This window comes from Oryctolagus cuniculus, chromosome 5 (assembly GCF_964237555.1).
Source record: "Oryctolagus cuniculus chromosome 5, mOryCun1.1, whole genome shotgun sequence".
NCBI lineage: Eukaryota > Metazoa > Chordata > Mammalia > Lagomorpha > Leporidae > Oryctolagus > Oryctolagus cuniculus.
In genome coordinates this window covers 47,406,856-47,432,922 of record NC_091436.1, presented here as the reverse complement: position 1 = coordinate 47,432,922, position 26,067 = coordinate 47,406,856, and the positions used below count along the sequence as shown (strand labels likewise).

At 38.7% G+C, this 26,067-nt stretch overlaps 1 protein-coding gene across 13 annotated transcripts in view; it reads left to right on the top strand.

The window, feature by feature from the left end:
• The window catches only part of PKIB (cAMP-dependent protein kinase inhibitor beta), a 136,743-nt gene that overhangs the window by 75,033 nt on the left and 35,643 nt on the right, over window positions 1-26,067 (top strand). For 4 of the 13 annotated variants that reach the window (XR_011388544.1, XR_011388545.1, XM_017345342.3 and 1 more), the window contains 2 exons: window positions 447-516; window positions 18,502-18,666. Coding sequence is in view for 5 of the 13 variants with exons in the window: in XM_017345342.3 (XP_017200831.1) it covers window positions 18,522-18,666 (145 nt within the window). In the remaining 8 variants the exon portion in view is untranslated. Of the gene's footprint in view, window positions 1-446; window positions 517-766; window positions 823-18,501; window positions 18,667-26,067 lie in introns of all 13 variants that reach the window. The other 9 variants (XM_051855371.2, XM_070073642.1, XM_070073645.1 and 6 more) reach the window with 6 other exon arrangements.

Here is a 26,067-nt window from a genome sequence, read left to right as displayed (position 1 = left end):
TTATTTGAGAGGCAGAGGCAGAGATGGAGACAGAGAGAGAGGTCTTCCATCTGCTGGTTCACTCCCCAGATGGTTGCAATGCTGGAGCTACGCCAATCCGAAGCCAGGAGCCAGGAGCTTCTTCCGGGTCTCCCGTGTGGGTGCAGGAACCCAAGGACCTGGGCCATCCTCCACTGCTTTCCCATGCCATAGCAGAGAGCTGGATTGGAAGTGAAGCAGCCGGTTCTCAAACTGGCACCCATATAGGATGCTGGCACTGAAAGCAATGGGTTTACCCACTACATACAGAGCGAGCCCCTTTTATCTGATGTTTTTTATGAAGAAAGTTGGTTAAATTGTGGTATTTACCAATATTAGCTTAATTTCAAAAAGCAAAAATATGTAAAATTTGATGATCTAACTGGATTGTAACCTTTTCTGATTCTTCACATTTTTTTTATTCGCAGGAAAGAGAGCTTATCAGAGTTTCTTCATAAACTTGTGTTAGAAATAACATCGTACTTTAATCAGAGATTTGTAAGTATCCTTATCGTTTTTATTTATTTTATGAAAGAAATAGCTCTCAGTAAAATACTTCACAGGATATCCCTGTACAATCCCAGCTGGCATGGAATATTTGAAAATTCTGCATTTCTCAATAAATCAAACAAGAAACCACAACCTCAATCAGAAAACCTTCATAAAATCCATCTATAGCTTGTAAATACTTATTTGACGGGTTATCTTTCATGTCATTTTCATTATCTTTTTTCCTTTGTGAAAATAGGTGCTTCTACGTATTTCAGAATATTTGTACCATCAATGGGAAGGAAGAAACAAAGGGTAGGGCATGAACACAGGAGTGTTATGAATTTGTGTTCTGTTAAAGGTTTTATGGCTTTGTACTGCTTTGTGTAGTATTTTCTACTAACACTTTTAGTGATTTAAAAAAATCACAGCTAAGGTTATATACCTAAGATCAATTCAGTTTCATCATATTTAGGAAATGTCTTTTATCAGGGGCTGGAAATACTGATACAATGCCTCAGAACACTTAACAAATACATACTTTATTGAGTGAATTTAGAGGAATCAGTAAGGGAAAAAACAAAAACAAAAAACTTGTTTTAAAAATGTATTTCCAGTGATAACATTTTATATTTAATTCCCTGAAAGAAAACTTCCTGGGCTATTGAAGTTCCATTAGAACGCTAAAGCAGATTAGCAGCATTTTGAGTTTAAGAGCACTGAGTTAAGGTCCCGGGTTTAAAGGCAGATCAGGAAAGCAAATTCAAGTAACTAAATTCTGGAGCTGAGTGGGCTCTTCACTTGCTGTATGAGCCCTTCAGCTGCATACTTCTAGGTTTCTCAACTGTAAATATTTTTGTTGAAAGCTTGATGACTAGAAATGATGACTAGCTCAGGTCATTTTATGATTCTGGGAGATTCCTGAAACAGTATTGCTTGGTAGTTCAGTCATTTTTTCTTGGTTAATCTATGATGATTATAATGACGTTATTAACATTTGTGTAGTAGCTAATAAAATCAGCTAACAGGAACTGATATATATATATTTCCAATTTGCTCCATCAGATAAGATATCTCAACAAATTATTTAATTAAAAGATGTGCTAAACTCTTAACTACATATTTTATGTCAATATAGCTTATTTACTAGGTATATGAAATTAGTTTTCAGTTACAGGGCATACAATTATTAATCTTATGATCATGGGCAAGTTACCTGAAGTCTTAAATACTTTATTTGTTAATTAAATGAGGATAATAATTCTTATATCATAGATTTGTTATGGAAATTAAATAAAATGATAAACGAATGCAATGTAAGTAATTAATGGAATAAGCCTATCTTTATTGTTTTGTAGACCTGGAGGTTTTATCCACATAAAGATTTTGTTTCTCAGTTTATATAAGCTATTTTATGGATGAAGTCAGTATTTATAAAAATCACTAAAAGAACTGTTAAAATGTATTCTACTCCATAATTCCAGTTGTTTTTAACAAGCAACTTAAATAATTCACACAAAAGGCAATTATTCGGGACACATACATTTTCCTCTAATAATGGTCTCCAAACTAGATGATTATAAAAACCAAGTGCATCTTTGAAAAAAAAAATTATAAGTGTTCTGATTTGGCAGATCTAGAGCGAAGCCTTGCAACTTGAGTTTTCAAAGAATTGCCTTGCTGAGTTTGGTGTTTGAAAACCACTGCTTTACAGCTTCTCTGTGCCCTTAACATTTTCCTGATGAAGTGATTTGGCTGTGCTTTGCATATGTGGATGAGGGCATTGAGTTATGCGTATGTGCTTTAGCTAGTCCAGATCAAGTTGTGCGAAGGAAAAGGATGAGTTTGGGCATCTATATCACATACATTAACATTGACCTTCTTCTCACTCTTGGTTGTATAGCTGCTAACTAAATTTATGTGTCAACCCCTTAAGAGGCAGATTTTCTTAGCCAGAAAAGAATATTGTAGGTTTTCTAGTTCAAACCTGTTATTTCAAAGAGGATTGTAGACTCAGAAATTTGTCCAAGACCACAAGATAAAACAAGGAATAACAATTGGATTGTTGCTCCATGCTCAGTTCCATTTCCATCATAATTAGATGACATTTTCCATTTCAGTTACATGTAACACCTTGAAACCAACCTCTCTCTAGCTGACTGTAGGTTTCAGAGCCTGCAGAAAGTACTCTGTGAGTCATCTTACCTGTCTAGCTGTTTGAAAGGGCAAGTGTCTTCCTTTCCAACTCTAGTTTTTCATCCTGAAGAAAAAGAAGCAAGCAAGCAGGCAGTCTGCTGAGGGGTTAGCAGTACCAGCAGCCGCAGCTGTTCTAGTTTTTCTGTCTTCTGCATTGCCTTCTTGACTCTTTACCTTGGTCAGAACCATGCCTGCTCTCAAACTCCATACCTTTATCTTGCAGAGTCATTCTCATTTTAGTCTGTCTTATGTTTGCATCATTTTTTTCCTGGGCATTCCTTATATCACTTCAGTTGTCCTTATTTGGACACTATTTGGCTCTGTTGTGACATAAAATATTACTTTTGGCTCTGTTGTGCCAATAAATATTACTTTATCCCAAGGACAATCCTAGGTATACACAATGTAAAATATATCCAGTATAGTCTTAGTTGCAGAAGAATTCACAGTATCATGAGGAAGGAGACTGGCGTGATAAATGTTGAGGAATGCATTAGTGAGTTTCACAAGAGCACAAGGGCTGTAGCATCCACTTGCTAGGAAAGTCAAAGAACACTGTGGAGAGTAGGTCTTACTGGTTAGTTTTAGGGACAAAAATGATAGCCATTGTATAAATATACAACATATTGAAACCACCTGAAGACAATAGTGTTAATAAGACTTATCACAGCAAACTCAAATTAATGAGATAGTTGTTGCTGTCATGGGGAGGGGCACCACAACACATGGCAAGAGACCTGCACCATCTTCTCATACCACCACCTCCATCCTGTGTGAACCTAGGCAATCTTAGGATATAGGCCTGACCATTCCCCCTTTCAGTTCACTGAGATAATAAAATAAAAGGCTACTTTAATTTTTCATGGGAAATAGAATTTAAATATGTTTATTTTAGAGTAAACATTTTTGAAATTCATGCATTCAAGGGGTCTTCAAAAACTTCATGAAAAATGTATATTCTAAAAACATGACTGTGCATGGATTTCAATTTTTTTGCACCAAAATAAACTTATCTTTAAATTCCATACACTTTAAAAACATCTAATTAATTTATTTGAGAGACAGAGAAAGAAACAGAAGAGAGAGAGAGCTTTCATTTGCTTGTTCATTCCCCAAATGCACACAATAGCTAGGATAAGAACCAGGAGCCAGGAACTCAGTTGAGGTCGCCCAAACAAGTGGAAGGAACCTAATTACATGAGCCATTACCATTGCTTCCCACTGTCTGCATTGGCAAGAAACTGGAGTCAGAAAGCCAGAGCTGAGAATTTAACCAAGGTATTCCAATGTGAGATGTGGGCATCCACTCTGCTAAATGCCTACTCCTTTTCCAGGGACTTTTTGCATGACCTTTGTGCATGTTATAGACTGTTATACACACTTGACATACAGTCAGATGAAGGAATGAAGAACTCATAATTCACAGGTAAAGAGCTAAGGCCTCAGCTTGAGTAGTGGTGACTCGGTGGAGGAGCTGTATATATCAGTGGCCTAAATCTGGAGGTGAAAGGAAACAGACTATGAGTTACAGATCCTTAATGGGGAGCAGTTTCTTTCAACTGCTGGACCAGAGGCAGGGAGGGCAACAAGAAATAAAAAAATGAAGGGAAGTAAGGAGAAGATAGATCATGAAGGGTATTGTAAGCCATCCTTAGAATGGGGCGAGTTTGTCCTGGTGTAAAGGATGATGATAGCTGAGGTGGCTAAGATTTGCTCGATTAGTGTCAAGAATGGACTGGGCCGGCGCCGCGGCTCACTAGGCTAATCCTCCGCCTAGCGGCGCCGGCACACCGGGTTCTAGTCCCGGTCGGGGCACCGGATTCTGTCCCGGTTGCCCCTCTTCCAGGCCAGCCCTCTGCTGTGGCCCGGGAGTGCAGTGGAGGATGGCCCAGGTGCTTGGGCCCTGTACCCCATGGGAGACCAGGAAAAGCACCTGGCTCCTGGCTCCTGCCATCGGATCAGCGCCGTGCGCCGGCCACATCGCGCTGGCCGCGGCGGCCATTGGAGGGTGAACCAACGGCAAAGGAAGACCTTTCTCTCTGTCTCTCTCTCACACTGTCCACTCTGCCTGTCAAAAAAAAAAAAAAAATAAAATAAAAAAAATAAAAAAAAAAAAGAATGGACTGAAGGGTAACACAACAGAGAAAAGATGAATCAGTGAAGAGAGTAATCCAAGCCAGAGAGATTAGTGATCTTTACTAGAGTAATTTTTTTAAATTTTAAGACTATGCAAATTTATTTTATAGGCCTATAAGTCAGAAATCTTGCATGGTTGTTATGAGGCTAAAATAAGGTTATCTGCAGTGCTGTCAGCCTCTATAAATTGGAAAAGTGAAGGAAATAAATTATCCACTGGAGCCTCCAGAATGGATGCAAACTAGGGTGTTGAAAGAAGATGAAGAGAACAGTCTGTTGGTTAAAGATCTGTTTAGAGACTAGAGTTTATGACTTGATGTATGTGAAGGAGTGTGAGGAAGAATGTGAGGGAGGGGGATGCCTCCTGGATTTTTGGATTTATGCAACTGGGTGGATTACAATTCACTGAAAAAGAAAATCTAGGCGGAGGAACAGATTTCAAAAAGGGATGAAGCTCTCTAGGAGTAGGGAATGAAATCAGCTGACCTGTCCTCTTGCTCTTTATTATTAACGGGCCTTTCACAGGCTGAGAATAGTACATACACTGTCTTGCTTACTCTTCTAACCTGTTCAACATATTATTTTGTGAACTCTAAAGATGTGGAAGTTGAGGTTCAGAGAACGTAGAGTGCCTTGCATAAGGTGTCTTATTTAATGAGTAATTACTGAAGCCAAAAGTTCACACCAGAGTTCTAATCCATGTGTGTTTCATTCCAAAGCACATGTACCTTACATATAGTGCCGTGAAAATAGGTCAATTGCAGAACATAAATAACTTGAGATTTATGTATTTCTGAATATAATTCATAAAGTCATATAATTCTAAGTCTCCATCATCTCCCACTTTGAATTCTGCTTTTCTTGTTTTCTAATATATTGCAGCCAAAGTCACCTTTCTAAAATTCGATTTTTATTATCAATTAAATCTTTCAGTTACTTCTCATTTCTACTAGGACAGATTAAATCCCTATTATCTGTGAATGATGTGGTCCCTGTTAACTGACCCTCTTCATCTTGTGCCATATTCTCCCTTCCTCACTGTGCTCTGGCCACATTGGCCTTACTTCAGTTGGTGAAAAGGGTTCAGTTTTTCTTTTTGGCATGAAATACTTCTTTTCCAATTTCTATGCCAGCTAGCAACTTCCTTCCTACATATCTTCCTGTCTTGAGAACACTTTGTAATTTTTCATATAAGATTTATCAGTAATCATATGAGTTTTTATTGATTGTTCTTATAATATTTTTATTAATCATTAGATTCCATAAAGCAATTATAAAACTGTTTAGCTAGACATATCATTAGTGCACAGTAGATATTTTCCAGGAAATTAATAAATTCATAAATGAAATGATTCTGGATTAACCAATTTATATTTGATAATTTTTTGGTAGATTACTATTTGAAATTAAAAATAAAAAGAACATCTTGTTTACTCCTATAAATTGGATTTCAGTCATATGCAATATTGTTTTTTAATACCCAAGTGATATAAGATTTCCCCTGGTATTATATTATAATTGCTTTTCCCTTTCTGAAGTCAGTTTTCTTTTGCTCAATAAATGAAACATCATAGGGATAATTACAAAATTGACATTTTTGGATTAGGCCAATTAAACCAAAGCAATTAAAACTTGGAAATGGCAACTATAAAACAACAATATATTACCATTCAGTGTACTAGTGAAGGATGGGAATGTATCATAATTTGTTTTTAAAATGTCACATCTTTATTGCATTTGCTAATTAAATGAGGCTTTCTCATCCCTGTCCCACTGAAAATAATACAGAATTTTAGAATCAGTGTATCTGTCAGGGTTCTCTAGAGGACAGATTCAATAGAACACATAGAGATATACAAGAGGGGATTTATTAGGGGAATTGAATCACCTGATTATGCAGGCTGAGCAGTCCCTGACAGGCAGGCTACCAGCTGGGACTCTGGGGTGCCAGTAGCATGACTCAGTCCGAAGTCTAAAGGCCCTACAATGGAGGAAGCTAATAAAGTAATTCTCAGTCTGAGACCAAAGGGCTTAGAAACAGAGAGGCTGTTGGTGTAATACCTGTAGTTCCAAGGTTGGGGGAAGTGGGGTTCTGTTGACCAAGGAAAGGCAAGAAAGAGTGTATTCTGGATCTGGGAGATCAATTAATACATTCAACTCTTCACTGTTTTTTGCTGTCTCTGGACCCCCAGCCAATTCGACGGTACCCACCCACATTGAGGTTGACTCTTCCCACCTGCTCCCTTCAGACTCACTGTCTGCTCTGGAAGCACCCTCACAGTCACACTCAGAGTGATGCTTTATCTGGTTTTTACCTGGTTTTTATTCAGTCATAGTGACACCTAAAACTAACCATCACAAAGGATGTTTTATTTCTTCTCTCAAGAATGACTCTCTATAACTTTTCCTTACAAGAGAACAGAAGAGGCTTTGATAAGCCCTGGGAAAGAATGCCACTAATGTGTTAGACTGTAGTTCTCAAGTGGTGGCAGGCTCTCAGTGCTCAGAATAGACTCCCAGCAATCTGACCTTAACAATTGATAGGACTGCAGGATGGACGCCAGTTCGAGAGGTGTGTTGCTGAGACTACCTAGAGTTGTGTGCTGAATGTTGACAATATTTAAGAGCCAAATGTGAGGAATAAAAAGCTAATAAACAATTCTTTAAGCTTGAATCGTCTATAATTCTAACAGGAAGAAATGGGAATTAAAGCTACATGGAGGAAAGCATGTGAGTTAGACCTTAAAGTTATGGCTCTTGTAAGCGACACAATACTGGCCAATAAAATAATGATTTATGATATAGGCCAGTGTTTGCCAACATGAGCATCCTGATGTCTTAAAATTCTACAGAGTTATTAGAGGGGTCCACAAAACCATGTATTTATGTCTAGATATTTTCACCCTTATATAGTACCCTTTTTCAACTGTATGCATTATTATAAAAATATGAATTTCTTTAAAGCTTTTAATGTATAAAAGTACTTTTTCTTCTGTTACTTATTTTCTCAATCATCAGATCATCTAAAAAATTTGGATTGTTCAAACTTAAGGGGTCATCTTGCTATTACAGATAAATAAACATAATTGTAGCTCCTGTATTCCAGTATGTACAATCTTATTTTTTTTAAATTACCCACATTGGGTATTTCTGAAAGTCCTCAGTTCCATGAATCTGTCCAGGGGGCAGCCCATTACTTTTTTAAAAAAAAATACATTTATTTATCTGAAATTCAGAGTGACAGAGAGGCAGAGGCAGAGAGAAGAGAGGTAGAGGTCTTCCATCCGCTGGTTCATTCTCCAATTGGCGGCAATAGCCAGAGCTGCGCCGATCTGGAGCCAGGAGCCAGGAGCTTCCTCTGGGTCTCCCAGAGGCCCAAGGACCTGGGCCATCTTCTACTGCTTTCCCCGGCCATAGCAGAGACCCAGATCGGAAGTGGAGCAGTCGGGACTTGAACTGGTGCCCATGTGGGATGCCAGCACTGCAAATGGCAGCTTTACCTGCTATGCCACTGTGTCGGCCCCAGCCCATTACTTTTGATTTGCTGCTCTGGTCTCTGTTCACCACATCCTACTGCCTTATGAAGCTTTTTGATGCTGGTGCATCAAGTTTACATCATTTTAGGATTGCCATAGTGTTCTCATTTTATGGCCCAAAGCATAGATATCACTTGGACCTTTATGGTTCATCATAGACTTTACCAAAGCCTGGAAGATAACAGGACAGAATTACAGTGCAGAAAATATAGAATTGGATACTTGGCATCATTACTACCAGAGTTTATTAGTTGTGCCTGTTCTTAGTTATCTCCATTGGTTAGCCTTTTTCTAAGCTTTTCACCAGTTTCGGGTGTCTGCCCGCATTCCATAAACAAGAGTCCTTCAATCATGACCTGCCTCTCTGGAATCTAGTCTGGAATTCCTCTCTGCACATACTGTTATGTTCTGGTAGCTCTGCAACTCAGATTCTAATGAACATAAATTTTCTTTAAAAGATTTTATTTATTTATTTGAGAGAGAGAGTTACAGACAGAGAGAGGGAGAAGCAGAAAGGTCTTCCATCTGCTGGTTAACCCAGATGGCCTCAATGGCCAGAACTGGACTAATCTGAAGCCAGGAACCAGGAGCTTCTTCTGGGTCTCCTGTGTGGGTGCAGAGGCCCAAGCACTTGGCCCATCTTCTACTGCTTTCCCAGGCCGCAGCAAAGAGCTGGATTGGAACAAGAGCAGCCAGCACAAGAACCGGCTCCCTTATAGGATGCTGGCACTGCAAGTGGAGGCTTAGACTACTTCACCACACACAGGCCCCATGAACATAACTTCTAATCACATCAAGCAACAGGTTTTGTTGTTCTGAACTTCATTGTTCCAGAGTGCCATTCTCATTAATTGAGTCTCTTCCATTCCAACAAAGCAAGAAGGCTTTGCCAATCAGAAGGGGTGAGGTGGATAAGTTTTTTTCATACAGCTTTAGAAGAAAGCAGATTGAATTCTAGGCAAGAATCAAGGTCAAGAAAGCAATATATCTCTCTCCCTAATAGACATTACAATAGAAAAATTTATCCTAAATTAAAAATAGGACTACTATATGATACAGTCATCCTACTCCCACATGTTCATTCTAAAGAACTGAAATCAGGACATCAAAGAAGTATTAGCACTCCCTGGCTTATTGTAGTACTATTCATAATAGCCAACATATTGTCCTAATTGTCCATTGACATTGCAAATGGATAAAGAAAACAAAATGTATATATGTAGAATGGAATGCTATTCAGCCTTCAAAAAAGAGGGCAATTATGCAATATGGGACAACATGGATAAACCTTGAAAATGTTATGCTAAGTGAAACAAACTAGTCAACAAGAGACAAAAATGCTTTATAACTTTACTTATATGAGGTATCTAAAATACATTCCTAGAAGCAAAGAGCGGAATGGTAGTTGTCAGGGTCTGGGGAGAAAGGGGAATGGGGAGTTAACAATAATCTGACATAAAGTGTCAGTCAAGCAATGTAAGTTCTAGAAATATGCTGTGCAATGTTTTAACTGTGATCAACAATGCTGTTTTGCACTTAAAAATTTAAGAGCATAGGTCTCATATTGTGTTTTTATCACAATAAAGTAAAATTTGAAAAAAAAAAAAAAAAGGAAGAGAAGCTGTTCCCCTGAGCATATAAGGACCTGTTCTTCAAAGAAGAGTTGTGGAAATGTCCTCTCTAGCCCCCACCTCCACCTCCAACTCCCATTCCAGAGGCAGAACCTCTTCCCTTTGTAATTCCACCCACCACACGCAGATCAGATATTAAAAAGTGATCAGATATTAAAAAGTGGTTCAAATTTTTCTTCTTCTTTTGGTCTTTATTCTTTAAAAAATTAGAAAGTACTGCTAATCTATGGGATAAATCTGGCACAAATATCTCATGACCTGAAGTTTAGACTAGATTGTGAAATTAACCAGCCGTTCGATCATAACAGCCATCTGCTCTCCTTTCCTTATTATTGCAATCAGGGTTGCAGTTTTCGTGGGCTTCTTGTTTTGTTTTTATTTTTAAGGAGTAAAATCCTTCTTAGGTCCAAAACTCTCAGATATTTACAAGTTAGTCATAGATTCTCTTTTTGTTTTATTTTGCTGTTTAACAGCATTGATTGGTTTGGCTTTGCATCAATTCCATAAATTGTAAAGCAGAAAACTAAATGTGATCAAAATTAGATATACTTGTGAGTCTTTTTTTACAGAATGTACATCTCAATCCCCAAAATTAGCCTATTAAAACATTTCTATTTATTTCCTAGTTAAGAAAACACACCACATTAATCTTCCCTCAGCTGCTGAATATCACAGGTCATTAAAAATGTGTTATGAAAAGGTAGCCGCTTGCCATCAGTCACAGACAGTGACAAATTAGGAGCTGGAGCATATGTTTCCATCTCTCTCCTTTATTTAAGAAATGGGAGTCAGTCACATTGAAATAAATTAAAGGGGAGAGATTGTGCAAAGGTGAAGGTCATACAAAAAAACTACAGTTTTATAAAGACTAAAAATTATATTTACACTTGTGATTACTACTGTATATGTGAGAATAGAGATAAGAATGACCCATTTACGTTTTCCAGATAAATCTGGAGGCAGATTTTGAAAAGATTAACAGGAAGAGTTTCAAAAGAGTTTACATCACACATAAACACAACAAATATCTCTCCTACTTGACCTCTTTTGAGAAGATGCCTTGTAAAAAACCTCAATGAGAGTTCCTGCTATGAACTGGCTACATTGTTTTAGATTCAAAATACATCAAAGAAACAGGTGTTGAATTTCCACCTTCAATTAACAATATTTTAAATTACAATGACTATTCAAAATAACAGAAGGCAGATACCTCTGCTTACTTTATGGAAGAGTTACTGGTGAAAGTTACATATCCAAGTATGTAAAACAAAACAAAAACCATGAAAATTTACATTGATTTTCATTATTTCCACACCTGCAACATATGCTTCTGAAAATGCCAGAATATTCCTCTCTCTGTACCCTGTGATGTAGGATTATTGTCAGAGTCTGGCAGATCCCAGCATGCAAAGCTTCAAGCTTCTCCAAAACCTTTATACCCTAGGGTGGAGTTTGTAGCTTGGAACTTAAGAGTCAATATCTCTGAGCTCAAAATACCTAGAGACAGCTGCCTGGTGGCATAAGAGTAACTTGGACCGATCACTCTTCTTTGAAATGAAGCAACAGCTGTAATATGCATACTGATTTGGATTGACTTTAAACACACTATTTTGTGCAAGCCAAAAAAATATTTTTAGTAAATTTCATCCTTCAAAGAAAATTCCAAATTTTCAGGTTACTGCAATTACTATACCTTGTCTCTGGGTCTTAAAAATGAAACAAATTAGTTTCCAAATGCTTAGAAGTAAATTAGAATATACTTTAATCACTGCTTCTCTAAAATTTTTAGGTATTTTGGATGAATGGTCAGGATGTTTAGGTCGGTTTGACTGAACCAAGTTTGTGGGTAAAATAAGAGGAGTTGGTGACCTGACAGCTAATACTGAATTACTAGAAACAAAACAAAACAAAACAAAAGAATTAGATTCTCCTGTCTATAGTGCAAATAGAAAATAAAGGGATATTGTAATTACTGAGGGAAAGTCACAAGACAGGGCCTAGGGAGACTGAGGTTTAAAGATATTAAGAAGCCTGCTTAACATAAGCAATTGATGGTGATGAGAACACAATTGACTAGAAAACCCTCACCAACCTTATATATAGGCAGAGGATAAAATGCTGGTAATTCAGGCAAGTTCTTTCCTCCCTGTTTCCCAAAAACAATACTGCTTTTCCATTAGCTAATCTGTGGCAGTGCTACAATTAATGATTTGGTTCTTTGGTCTAAGGCTTTGTTGGGGTTTCCCTTGTTGGGAACCACACTTAGAACCACACAATACTTCCCAAGAGCTGATTTGAGTTAGGGTGAAGAGAACATTGTGGTACTCTGTTAGGATCCGGCACTATGCAAGGCCAGAAGAGATTAATGAAGGAAGATCATGAAGGGGTGCAAAGCAGTTGTTTGGTGACTGGTAAAGCATGGTGATCATGATGGATCGGGGTGAGACTGTGTTCTAACGTGTCCTGAAATGATCATCCAGCACCTTGCTTACTTCACCCACTGTACCTATCTCTTCTCATTGCTTATCCTATGGTTGTTCACATTCACCACATTTCCACAGATTGCTTCTGACAATTTTTTTTTTAATTATTAAGAAGGTTGAATTAAGTGAAATCTTCCTCAAGATGCAGAGAAATCTTAGTCAATAGCATCCAGAGTGTTCAGGCTGACCCTTCAGGGCAAAATGTATTCACTGAGCAATTCTTATTGCTGTTTTCAGTCTATCCTGTTTTCTTTCCTCTCCTTTTCCCTAGCCAGTGAGAACTGTTTGTAATTACATTGATTTTCAGATTACTACAAATTGAGATAATTTTTGGATATTTTCTTAATTATTATGGATTTGAGGGAATTTTCTTGTCCTAAAGTTCTTCAGGACCCTTAGTCAAATGCTAAATGATAGCAATGAAAATCTGATGTAAAATGAGTGGAATGGTAGGATGACTTGAGAAGAGTTTCTTGGCTCAAGCATGCTGTGTAGGATATAAATGTGGCAATGTTTAAAATAACTAAGTTCTTTAACATACTATCCCACACAGATGGGATCTGAAAATGATGAAGACTACAACAGCATCAGGGCGTGGTGAAGTTCATCAGAAAGCATCTGGTGAACACTAACTATCCATTGTATACTCCTTGTTCTTTCCTCTCAGCATGATATGGTTTTCTGGGGGAAAACCAAGTCACTCACACAGAATGTTTAACTTGCACATCATAGTAAGCTAATTTAATGGTGAACTTCAGGGTTAGTCATCAGAGTGGAAGATAGAAGAGCTAAGGGGATAACCAATATATCCAAGGTCATCGTGTTTGTCTAGAGCAGGTCCAGAGAAAGGTAGTTTTGTGATGTCATTTAGTTTTTAATTTACTCCAAGGAAATTTTTAGTAAGGTATGGAATTTGATACATACGTCTTCAAGGCTATATGTATACAATATACACAGAATAAAGTAAATATTATAGTTTCGTCTGTTAGCCCCTAAGGCAACATAATCTATGGATTTACTTATTTTTCCAATGTATTACCAGAGAAATTTGGAGCAGAATGTGATCTAACCTTTATTCCAACTCAGCTATTCTCAAACTTGCGCGGCCACAGTTGCCCAGGGTGCTTGCAGTGCGTATGATGTCAGACATTGGATTGAAAACTCTAGGGAAGGCACTGGGAACCTGAATAGTTAATAGACTTCTCAGCTGAGTTTTGTGGACACATAAGTTTGAGAAACAGTACCTTGGTTCATCTGGTATAAGACTAATTTTTGATAAGTAGGTTTTTTAGCCATTCTTACTCCTCCTCTTATCCTGTATTTCTCATTGTCTCCTCTATTAAGTTTTTAAGACAATCCTGAGAAGAGCTAATTTTCTTTAAATTCACCCTATCAGTCTCCAGGCTGGCACAGGTGAGACGAAATTTTCCCAGACACCTCATTTGTTATGTCTTTGCCTTTCCACAATTTAATCAGGTGTTAAAGTGAAAATCTCGTTCTTTGTGGAATGTTGCATGAGAAAGTAGAGGAATTAATTCACACTGCCTGGTATCAGGATGTAATATGATTATGTTGGCAAAGCTATAAAAAGCAAATATCCTAAGCTTAAAAAAGAACCAGTGGAGTACCTAATCTTTAGCAGCTTTTGAGCCAAAAGAATATGCAGACTGAGGTGTACATTTCTTGGAGAAGGTCATCAAAGTTTAATATAGCTTTCAAGGGGAAATGTCAGGATTCTACATAAGATGCATATTGACTTGTCTTACTGTGTAGAAATTACTAAAATGGACTGGTAAATAGAGTGCAGTCAATTGTCATTACCCTCAGTGAATCTAATAGGAGTTTCCTTTGCTTCATTCTTTTGGGCCTTCTCTCCTTTGTAACCAGAAAATATTTCTCCAAAAGATGTGAACTCTTTTTTCATCTTTTACCAAAAAATTGTACAGATGACATGACAAATTAAAAATTTTTTAAAAATCTTGGGATTGTTTTTAAAAGCTCTTTGACCTCTTATTTTCAGTTAAGTCTGCCAATTGTTCTGGTGACATGGAAGATAAATTGGAAGGTAATACTTAGCACAACTGAACACAACAGAACAGTTGAATCATAGATAGGATTATACAACCAGAAATAAGAATTTGCTTCCATTTTATTCTGAAAAGAATATTAAGACATCTGAATGTGTGTTCTCAGATTATCTATAATCTATCTACGCTATATATATTTCCATATATAATTATATTTTATATGTAATTTTACAATAGATATATTATACTGTATATATTATGTAGTAATTAATGAGTATAGAGAATGAAAGTAATTTTTACTCAAAATTATATATATATTTCTCAAGCACATGACCTAAGTTTCTAAGGTTCAAAAATGAACTAAAGTTTTCAAATCAGATCAGTTGCTTTAACAATATTCAATATTTTGGGTCCGGTGAAATAGTATGGAGGATATATGGTTCAGAACAGGAAATAGTCCTGTTGAAATGCTTCATGTATGTGGTAGTAGATCACTGTACTCAGTGAGTTTTGCTTCTCAGAAAGGCAGTTTCTTTAAACTTGAAGTATTTCTATTTTTTTTAATCTTTTCTAAGTTTATAAGGATATGGGACTTTTGAAGAGAGGGACTTCAGCACTGTGATGTACAGAAAGGCATGAGGATATAGGAGGCCATGCCTTTCTGCTGACGAAGTATGCCAGAAGGTCCAGGTTTCACTCCATCCTTCAGTGAGAGGATCTCAGTAGCTGTGCCAAGGTCAGGGGTATGATGCTTTAGTGGCCCAACGCATAATGGGTAGCTGGATACAGAGAGCATCACAGGCTCAAGATCTGCGGAACCCCATATTTCTGGAAGAGCCCATTATGTAGGTAGTGATTGCTGCTGTAATGATGTGCAGTGTAAGGCCAAGAGAGGCAATTTCTTGAAGGAGAAGCCCATAGGCAACTTATAACAGTCATTGGTGGCCCAGAGATTTCAGGAAGCATCAAGTAAGGTAACTGAAGCCTTTGAGGGCACTATCTGGGGTGCCTCTTGCTTTCAATTTTGACAGAATCTATTGCCTTGTGTTGGAGGGATTCTGTTTCAAAATGGGCCCATTTGTAACTGATGGCATTAGTAAAATTCAGTAAAATTTGCAAATGAATATGTTGCCCCTAGTCCCCTAAAGTGACTAAAAGATATTGGATTTACATTAGCCTTGTGGATGCTGAGAGTCAATATCTATTTCTTGAGTGTCAGGGATGGAGCAGCCCTTGGTTTGCTAAGTAGTATTCAAGAATTTAGTAGAGGTGGCAATATTTTGTACTATGGATGAGGTAATGGCCCATTCATTTCCTTTTTGTAGCTGTTTTGTGAGTATTTGTATGAGGGCATTTGAAAAAGTTTGTTAAAAACTGGAATTCAAATATAAGTTTATTTTGGTGCAAAACTTTTGAAATCTATGAAAACTTTTTTCATAATATGCATTTTTGATGGACTTTCTGAAGATCTTTCATATGCATGGATTTCAAAAAAAATTTTTGGTGGCAGCATATAATTGTCTTTTAATCATATTTTCCATGAATTTTTTGAAGTGTGCCTTCCTATATCCTTAATAAATGTGCCAGATAGATCTCCCTAAAGGAGGATATCATCAAATGTCATGCCTATACTCCGAGAGAGAAGCTGAAGTAGTGAAGGTCTTACCTGTAAAGAATGTGTGATGTCAAAGCTGCTGAGGTATTCCACAGGTAGCCTGGGAAACCAGGAGGTGAGAGCACACTGTGACTGAGAGTCTGTTAGAATGGGCACTGAGCAGATCATATTAGCCAAATTTGTCATAGAAAACTACCAGTTGCTGATTGGATCAAGCCTTTAATTTCAGTAATCGGTTTGTTGGGTAAAGGACCTTTATAGTGGAGGACCATGATATTAAAATTGCAGCAATCCACTATGGAACACTATTCTTTTGCTTCAGGTTTAAGAGCCAGCTAAACAGGCCAAACTGGGCTATTCAGTGAAGAAGCAGTGGGGATAATCACCTCATTCACTCATAAACTATCATATAACAAGTTTTAATCCTTGAAAGCACTGTTTTAAATAACATTGAACTATGTTAATTATTTTAACTTGGAGTGGGAGGAGAGAAATCATGGATTTCCATTTTGTCAAGTCATTTGTAAGTGTCAAAGAGTTAATTTAATTTTCATTTATTTTTCATTGAGTCAGAATATCGAGGTACACCATGGGATATTTTAGGACAAGATGTGTTATGCTCATGGGAAATTTAGGTAAGACAGTAGTTCTGATGGTCAAGCTCAGACATATGAATCTATTCCTTTTCTAAGATTATGGGGGGGGGGGGTTTCCATGATTTACTTTAGGATAATCTTCAGCTATAATTGTAATTTGAGCCTTAATATTGGCTAAAGCTTTGAAGGTTTGTCAATTGGTATTTTTCAGTAGATATCAAATTTGACCCAGGACCTATGTTATAGAAGCACAAAAGCCAATCAGAGCCCTCTTATCTATTATGTAAATTCTTTAAGTAAATTCTGGATTTCTAGTGGTATCAAATTTTGAACCTTTGGTTTTTTTTTTTTTTTAATTGATTTCTTTTTTAAAAAAATATTTATTTATTTATTTGAAAGGCAGAATTATAGAGGAGAGGAGAGGGGAGGGGAGGGGAGGGGAAGGGATGGGGGGGAGGAGAGGAGGAGATTTTTTTTCATTCACTGGTTCACTCCCCAAATGGCCACAATAGCTAGGGCTTAGCCATACCAAAGCCAGAAGCCAGGAGCTTCTTTCAAGTCTCCCACATGGGTACAGGGGCCCATGCACTTGGATCGTTTTCTGTTGCTTTTCCAGATACATCAATAGGGAGCTAGATAGGAACTAGAGCAGCTGGGACTCAAACCAGTGCCTGTATGGGATGCTTGTGTCACCGACAGCAGCTTAATCCACTGTGCCAACAAAGCTGGCCCTGGTTTCCTTTCTTTTTATTCAGGTTTTTTTCTTTCCTGTTTTTTTTTCTTCATTTACTTTTTAAAGCATTGAAAAAGCTTTGTGGTTAACAGTAATTGTAAATGTTTATGGAATACAGTATGATATTTCAGTATATGTATACTGATCAAATCAGGGTAATTAACATTTTCCTCTCTTTTCCTATTTTTTTGCTCAGAAAATGTTTAATGGATTATTGTGGACAAAAATCACCCTCTTTTCTGTTTATTTTATTGTTGTTGGTGGTGGTCACTAAACATGTTTGGTGGTAGTAGTGGAGGGTTCTCTTTACCCTGATAATGTCTGTTTTTTCTTTTTGAGATTCTCTAATCATTCATCAAGGTCAGAGGGTCTCCCCTGTGGCAATGATTGATTTATGTTGTTACAGACCCTGGGCATAGGTTGGGTTTGAACTAACCTCCTCACTGTGTCACAAGGGTGCCATGGGTGTTTCACTAAAACTGTGGGGATTAAAATCTCTCTTGCAGCACAGACACAGTCAGCAGACTGATGCAGGAGGAGAATGCCAGGCCAACAACTGAGACTTCGTGGGTCACAGCAGATCATCCTCTGCCATTGTCTCACTTTTTTAGTTACACTCTCTCTCTTTAGCTTCTTTCTTTTCATTGTTCTTTCTTCCTTTCTTTTTTTTTTTTTTCTGTACAAATTCCATAAGAATGTTTTGGGTTTCTAGCCATGTAAAGGTACAGCTTTTGGTTTGTGTCTCTATGTAATCTCTTGTGCTTCATACTTTAGGGGTGGTTCCAGGGAAATGTTTGGGAGCTTGGTGGCCTTCCTTGTAAGTGGCTGCCAATTCCTCCAGCGAATACCAGATAGTGAGTGTCCTTGGGGTGGAAGTCTACGTCCCATAACATCATTTTTCTATGGCTCAGAGAGGGGTTGATGATTTGAGATTAGCCCTTTGGTATGTTAATAGACAGCAGTGCTGTGGGTTTTGTATTGGGAGATCAGTTGAGAACCAAATAGTCCTTCCTGTTCCATCCTCTTTTTTTTTTTTGTCAGCACCTGGGCCACGGGCCACGATGGATGTGCATCCTGATACCCTTGGGGGTAAGGAGAGCGCAAGCAGCAACTGCAAGGCAAGCAACAACACAGGAAACCAGCAAGGTCACTACCCTTGCATGAACAAAAATGACAACCAGGATGCCATGCTTAATTCTCCGCAGGGTAGTGGTTTATTTCCTTTCTAAATTCTACAAAGCGCTATCCTTAGGCCTGTGCTGTAGATGCATGATTACATTGTATGGATAGTTGCCCCAAACAGTCAGTAATGCTCACCAGAATAGACACAGAGGCCAGAGAGCTATGGGCTTACTTCTTGTGGTAAGCAGGACGGAAGTACTGGCTGGTTAACGCACTGTTTCATCACCACCTTTATAGGCAAGAGTATCAGAGACCACTGGCCAAACAGGCTGAACCTGACAACCTGACAGAATGTCACCCCAGGGTATAGTTATCAATTTTCATTTTGGAGCAAGAGTATTATAGGATGGCAAGAGATGTCAGTGCCTGACAAAGACAACACAGTACTGCACAGATCTTAGCTCAAGCTGCTTAACATTGAACTGCTGTTTCCCAGGTAACCTTCACCATTCTCAGAACCAGTTACCAAAGACTTTAATTTTACCTGACCAGGTGTCCTCAGTTATGGCTGGGCATTTCATATAGTTTATGACACCATTGGTTGTTATTGCTCCTTACTTATCCTATTGGTGAAGGAGAGATTCCTGCCCTAGGGATTCAGATATGGCTAAACAGACAACACTCAACACTGGACAGGTGAGATCTACAGCAGTTTGTCACATATGCTCAGAGCCCAAGGAGAATATTGCAGCCCATGCATGGTTATGTGGTTTGTAATCAAGAACAGAACAACCAACCAAGGAGTGAAAGGTTATTAACAAGAAGGTATGGAGCACCTGAGTGATTGACTTGTTTGAAATCTGCTATGCAGGGTTAAGTGGGAACTGTGCCTGCTCCCTTTGATAAGAGGAGTTGCTTGACAGGAAACCTTATTTACTGAAGCCAAGTGAGGGATGTGATTAGACCAATCAAGACTCTCCCTATTTTAATAGATGCCAGGGTAGCACTTAATATTGAGCATTAATTTTAGGCCTTATACTACATGAGGGGATAGATCCTGAGGATGATCACAAATTGCTTTGAAAATTTGTCCCAGAGTAAACAAATTTTAATGTAGAATGATGTTACTTTGAATTACAATGTCTTTTTCTACTATGAAGGAAAAATGGGAACATGTGAGTTAAAATAAGTTCTGTTAAATGTGCAGTTATATTAGCACATCTGCTATTTTGTGACCTAACAGAATGAATGCATTGCCATTACTTGGATAAGAAAAAATTGAAACTCAAGCAGTATAGGAGTCTTAATATCCAAACAAATGAACACTTCCCTTATATACAACCTTATAAAATGTGGGATAAATACTTCAAAATTATTTTTAAATTAATATCTGTATTAGCAAATAAGTAAGAGAATTTTTCACAAGCCCAAAACAATGAGAAATCCAAAGCAGGAGGGGCAGGTTAGTGCTACATCTGAAGGCTGACCTGGGTTCCATGATGACTCAGAACTTCTGTTCTAATGAACAATGTTCTAGAAACAAGGAAAAAATGTTGAGCTCACTCAAATTGGGAGATTAGATTGTGTCCTCTGAATAAGCTCAGACTGGAAAAGGGTGACATGATCAGTACAAAGTAATATGCTAAAACTCTAACCTGCAAAGGAAGACAGAGAGGAACATTTCCTCTCTTGGCTGACTTCCCTTGGATGGAAAGAGGTAGAAAGGTATCTTGTTAATTTATCAACTGTCGCTCCCCCTCTTCGTGGAGGAACGACACAGGACCCTGCGCTGTTCTTTCTGTCTGCTCGGCCCTCCCCGGGTTTGCTGCTGGTTCTTCCCGGGTTGGCTACTATCCCTTCCACCTCCGTGGAAGGGCAGTTCCCCCTGGCCGCATTCCCCACTTCCGCAGGGGAGCGGCACACCGCCGGCCGGTTCTCTCGGGGGCTGCACGGGTTCCCTTAGATGTTCCCCATAGATGTTCCTGGTGCATGCCGTCTCTCTCCTCCTTTATAGTCCTCCTCCGCCAATCCCAACTCGGCTGCCCACACGCCGAGTACGCTGCTCTCCAATCAGGAGCAAGTCCTACAGTTAATTGGTTGAACTGGAGGCAGCTGTGCGGAAGCTGTTTACTTCTCTCCCAGCGCCATATTGTGGGAGAGCAGATGCATAGAATAAGTCTTAATTCCAGTAACTTAGTCTAGTCCGGTTGCTCCCCACAATCAACAAAAGCACAAAATCACACGGGTTTACAGATTTGCAACTGTGTAGTCTCAAAAAAGCCAAGCTGAGAATATAAAGCTAACCAATTTGGTAGTGTCCTCAGACACTCAGCAGAGGCAAATTCGGAATCTATGTAGAGGAGAACAATTTAACCTGGGTATGAAGTAATTTGAAATAAAATTTTAAAACTATGATCTCAGAACTCTAAATCACGGTGCATGCAGAGAAATAAGCCACCACGAGAGATCCCATAAAAACAATAAACAAGAGAAACTATAAAGAATTTAGATAATGGAATTATTAACAGAGAATTTTTCAAAAGGCTAAATATAAAGGAATAAATTTGGGCTTTTTTGAAAAAAAAAAAAAAAATCTCTTGGGGCCTGTGCTGTGGCACAGCAGGTTAAAGGCCTTGCCTGAAGTGCTGGCATCACATATGGGCGCCGGTTCTAGTCCTGGCTGCCTCTCTTCTGATCCAGCTCTCTTCTGGCCTGGGATAACAGTAGAAGATGGCCCTAGTCCTTGGGCCCCTGCACCCACGTGGGAGACCTGGAAGAAGCTCCTGGCTTGGACAGGCGCAGCTCCTGCTGTTGCGGCCATCTGGGCAGTGAATCAACAGATGAAAGATCTCTCTCTCTGTCTCTGCCTCTCTCTGTAACTCTGTGTTTCAAATAAATAAAAAATAAATATTTTAAAAAATAAAAATAAATAAATAGTATAAAAATCTCCTTTCAGTGCACAGAATTTTAGTGAGAAAAATTCTGTCATATATTGAGCAAATAGCAGACAACACTATAGTATGATGAAAATAAAAATACCACAGAAAAACCTGGAAATAAACAATTTCTTTTATAAGATGGGATTATAGCTTTGTATTAATTAGGGCTACATTCCTTTTTTTTAAAAAAGATTTATTTATTTATTTGAAAGGCAGAGTTACAGAGACGCAGATGCAGAAAGAGAGAGAGAGAGGTTTTCCATCAATTGGTTCACTCCCCAAAAGGCTGCAATGGCCAGAGCTGTGCCAATCCGAGCCAGAAGCTTCTTCCAGGTCTCCCACGTGGGTACAGGGGCCCAAGGACTTGGACCATCTTCTGCTGCTTTCCCAGGCCATAGCAGAGAGCTGGATCAGAAGTAAAGCTGCCAGGACTCCAACTGGCACCCATATGGGGTGCCAGCACTTCAGTCAGTGGCTTTACCTGCTTTGCCACAGCACTAGTCCAGTTACCTTTTTTTTTTTTTTTTTTTTTTTTGCTATGTGTTGCTCCCCCTCTTCATGGAGGAACGACACTAAGCCCTGCCTAGGCTTCCTATCTGAGTCAGGGCACCATTATGTCGCTCCCCCTCTTCATGGAGGAACGACACAGGACCCTGCGCTGTTCTTTCGTCTGCTCGGCCCTCCCCGGGTTTGCTGCTGGTTCTTCCCGGGTTGGCTACTGTCCCTTCCACCTCCGTGGAAGGGCAGTTCCCCCTGGCCACATTCCCCACTTCCGCAGGGGAGCGGCACACCGCCGGCCGGCTCTCTCGGGGGCTGCACAGGTGTTCCCCTTAGATGTTCCCCTTAGATGTTCCTGGTGCATGCCGTCTCTCTCCTCCTTTATAGTCCTCCTCCGCCAATCCTAACTCGGCTGCCCACACGCCGAGTACGCTGCTCTCCAATCAGGAGCAAGTCCTACAGTTTATTGGCTGAACTGGAGGCAGCTGTGTAGAAGCTGTTTTCTCCTCTCCCAGCGCCATATTGTGGGAGAGCAGATGCATAGAATAAGTCTTAATTCCAGTAACAGTATAGTCCGAGTTGCTCCCCACAGCTATGAGAAAAAAGTAATACATAAGTGTAAATTACTAATAAGATTATAATACAATCAAACAAAACTGAAAAAGATCCAAGTAGAATGTTTACAAATGAAAACAATCATTGGAAAAAAAATTCAGTAAATATTTTATGCACCAGATTAGACACAGCTGAAGAGAGAACTGAAGAATAGGAAGATAGATTTAAGGTATTATCCAGCATGTAGCACAGAAATACAGAGATAGAAAATATGAAGGAAAGGCTGAAAGGTATGAGTGTGTCTGTCTCCAGTGTGTTACTGGACTTCAAGGAAATGATAAAGGATGAAAAGCAATATTGAAAGATATAATATGTTATCATTTTCCAGAATTGATGAAAATCTGAAAAGAATCCTAATAAATCCTAAATCCTAAGAATAAACAAAATTTACCCAAGCCATTTATAATGACATAACATTAAACACATAAATCTCAAAGTAAGCCAGAAGAAAAGCCTTTTCTCAAAGAATAACAGTTTCACCACAATGTATTTGTCAGAATCAATAAGGATATATATGGATATAATCTATCTATCTATCTATATATTTGTACATATATAAATATATAAATTTTACAAATACAGAAGACAAGAAGTCCTAAGACTGAGAGCCCAGGAGAACCAATAGTATGATGGCAGCCCCAGTCCTAGTCCAAGAAGCAGAAGAGGCAATATTGGAAGTTTCATTTCAAGTCTGAATCCAAATGCAGAGAAAAATTGATGTCAGATCTGAAAGGCAGAGAGAAGGAATTCTCCCTTATTCCATCTTTTCATTCTAGTGAAACCTTCACTGAATTGCCTGAAGCCCCCCAGCATCAGGGAAGACCATGTGCTTTACTCAGTCTGCTAATTCAGATGTTAATCTCATCTAGAAACATTTTCACATACACTTCCAGAGTAATTTTTAACCAAATACCTGGTCACTTTGTGGCTCAGTCAAATTGTCAAATATCAAAATTATCAAAGTTAGCTTCTTAACAGCAAAAAAGGACTAAAGTGGGTTAAAATGTAAGGTACTTGCAGAAAATAATTTCAGCCTAGAAGGATTTTTCTTGTAAGGATAAAGATAAACATAGATCTTTTCCAAAAACCAGTAGTCATCAAAGGAATTCCCAAAGGCTGTATATCTGGGAAATAGATGAATTATCTCAGAGAAATTGCAACATGCAAAAAAGAGTGTTGTAGAAATACAATGGTATTATGAATATGTATAATATAATCCTTAAATACTTAGATCTGTGCTTAACTATTTACATATGCAATGTTATGGTACAGACACATTGTTTTCAAATAGTGGAACAAAAAGTGAGTGTGTGTGTTAGAGAGATTAAACATAGCAAACGATTAATTGTTGAAACATGTAAAGTTATACATTCTTCTTTCAATCTCTCTATGAAAATAAATAACTGAGCACCAAAAAGGAAACCTGTTAAAGTGAAATGAACACTAGGAGAAACGGTGACTTGATCAGCCCTCACCCTGACTGTTGATGAGCAACTTAATACGTTATCCCTCTTAGTATTTTTTTTTGTTTGTTCTACTTAATACTTTTGGTTGAATACTGTAATCAATATACAACTCTTCTTAAGTGCTGAAACTTAACTGAAAAGTGATCGCTGTTAAATACAAGAGTGGGAATAAGAGAGGCAAGAGATGTGCAATTCGGGACATGCTCAAGCTGACTTACCTCAAACGGTAGAATTAGAAACATACCAGGGGATTCCAATTCAATCCCTTCAAGGTGGCATGTACCAATGCCATCTCACTACTCCCAGTGATCAATTTCTGTTCACAATTGATCGTAATGATAGGACTAAGAACCAAAGGGATCACATAAACAAGAATAGTGTCTGCAAATACTAGCTGATAGAATAAAAAAGGGAGAGAATGATCCAACATGGGACGTGAGATACACAGCAGACCCATAGAAGGGCAGATGTCCTAACAGCACTCTGGCCTCAGAATCAGCCCTTAAGGCATGCGGATCTGGCTGAAAAGCCCATGAGAGTATTTCAGGCATGGAAAGCCAAGACACTCTAGGGGAAAAAAAAAAAAAAAACCTAAATGAAAGATCTCCGCGAGTGAGATCCCAGTGGAAAGAACGGGTCATCAAAGAAGGAGGTACCTTTCTCTGAAGGGAGGAGAGAACTTCCACTTTGACTATGGCCTTGTCTAAAAATGATCAGAGTCAGTGAACTCAGGGGGCTTCCATAGCCTTGGCAGCTCATGACAAGAGCCTAGGCTGATTACTGAGGCCATAAACAAAAGTGTCAATTTGTTAAGTCAACAGCAGGAGTCACTATGCACTTACTCCTCATGTAGGATCTCTGTCCTTAGTGTGCTGTACATTGAGATTTAATGCTATAACTAGTACTCAAACAGCATTTTTCACTTTATGTTTCTGTGTGGGAGCAAACTGTTGAAATCTTTACTTAATGTATGCTAAACTGATCTTCTGTATATAAAGAGAATCGAAAATGAATCTTGATGTGAATGGAAGGGGAGAGGGAATGGGAAAGGGGAGGGTTGCGGGTGGGAGGGATGTTATGGGGGGGAAGCCATTGTAATCCATAAGCTGTACTTTGGAAATTTATATTCATTAAATAAAAGTTAAAAAAAAGAAAATAATGATAAAAATCTACCACAAAACAGTAAAACTAGAAGTTATCTGATCAATGATCATAGAATTTTGTCATAAATTTTTATAAGCACCATCTATTGTTTTCTTTTTTTGATTTATTTATTTGAAATTCAAAGTTACACAGAGAGAAGAGAGGCAGAAAGAGAGAGAGAGGTCTTCCATCCATTGGCTCACTCCCCATTTGGCCACGATGTCCGGAGGTTGGCTGATCCAAAGCCAGAAGCCAGGAGCTTCCTCTGGGTCTACCACATGGGTGCAGGGTCCCAAGGACTTGGGCTATCTTCCTCTGCTTTCCCAGGCCATAGCAGAGAGCTGGATCAGAAGTGGAGCAGCTGGATCTCGAACTGGCACCCACATGGGATGACAGAGCTTCAGGCCAGGGCATTAACCCACTGTGCCACAGCGCCAGCCCCACCATCTATTGTTTTCATGATCAACAATTTTTCTATCCATTTCTTCTTTTCTGGCATTTCCTTTTTGTGAACTTTGCTAACTGCAAAATGGATGAACTCTTAAAAAATACCCATAATGAATACCATAAAAATTACTTCCATACCTTCATATGGACCATATATAATAGGACAGTTTTACTCTAGTGCAAAGAGTAAAACCATTGCAAACTTTGTTTTTAAGAATATATCTAGGCCGGCACCATGGCTCACTAGGCTAATCCTCCGCCTTGTGGCACTGGCACACCGGGTTCTAGTCCCGGTCGGGGCACCGGATTCTGTCCCAGTTGCCCCTCTTCCAGGCCAGCTCTCTGCTGTGGCCAGGGAGTACAGTGGAGGATGGCCC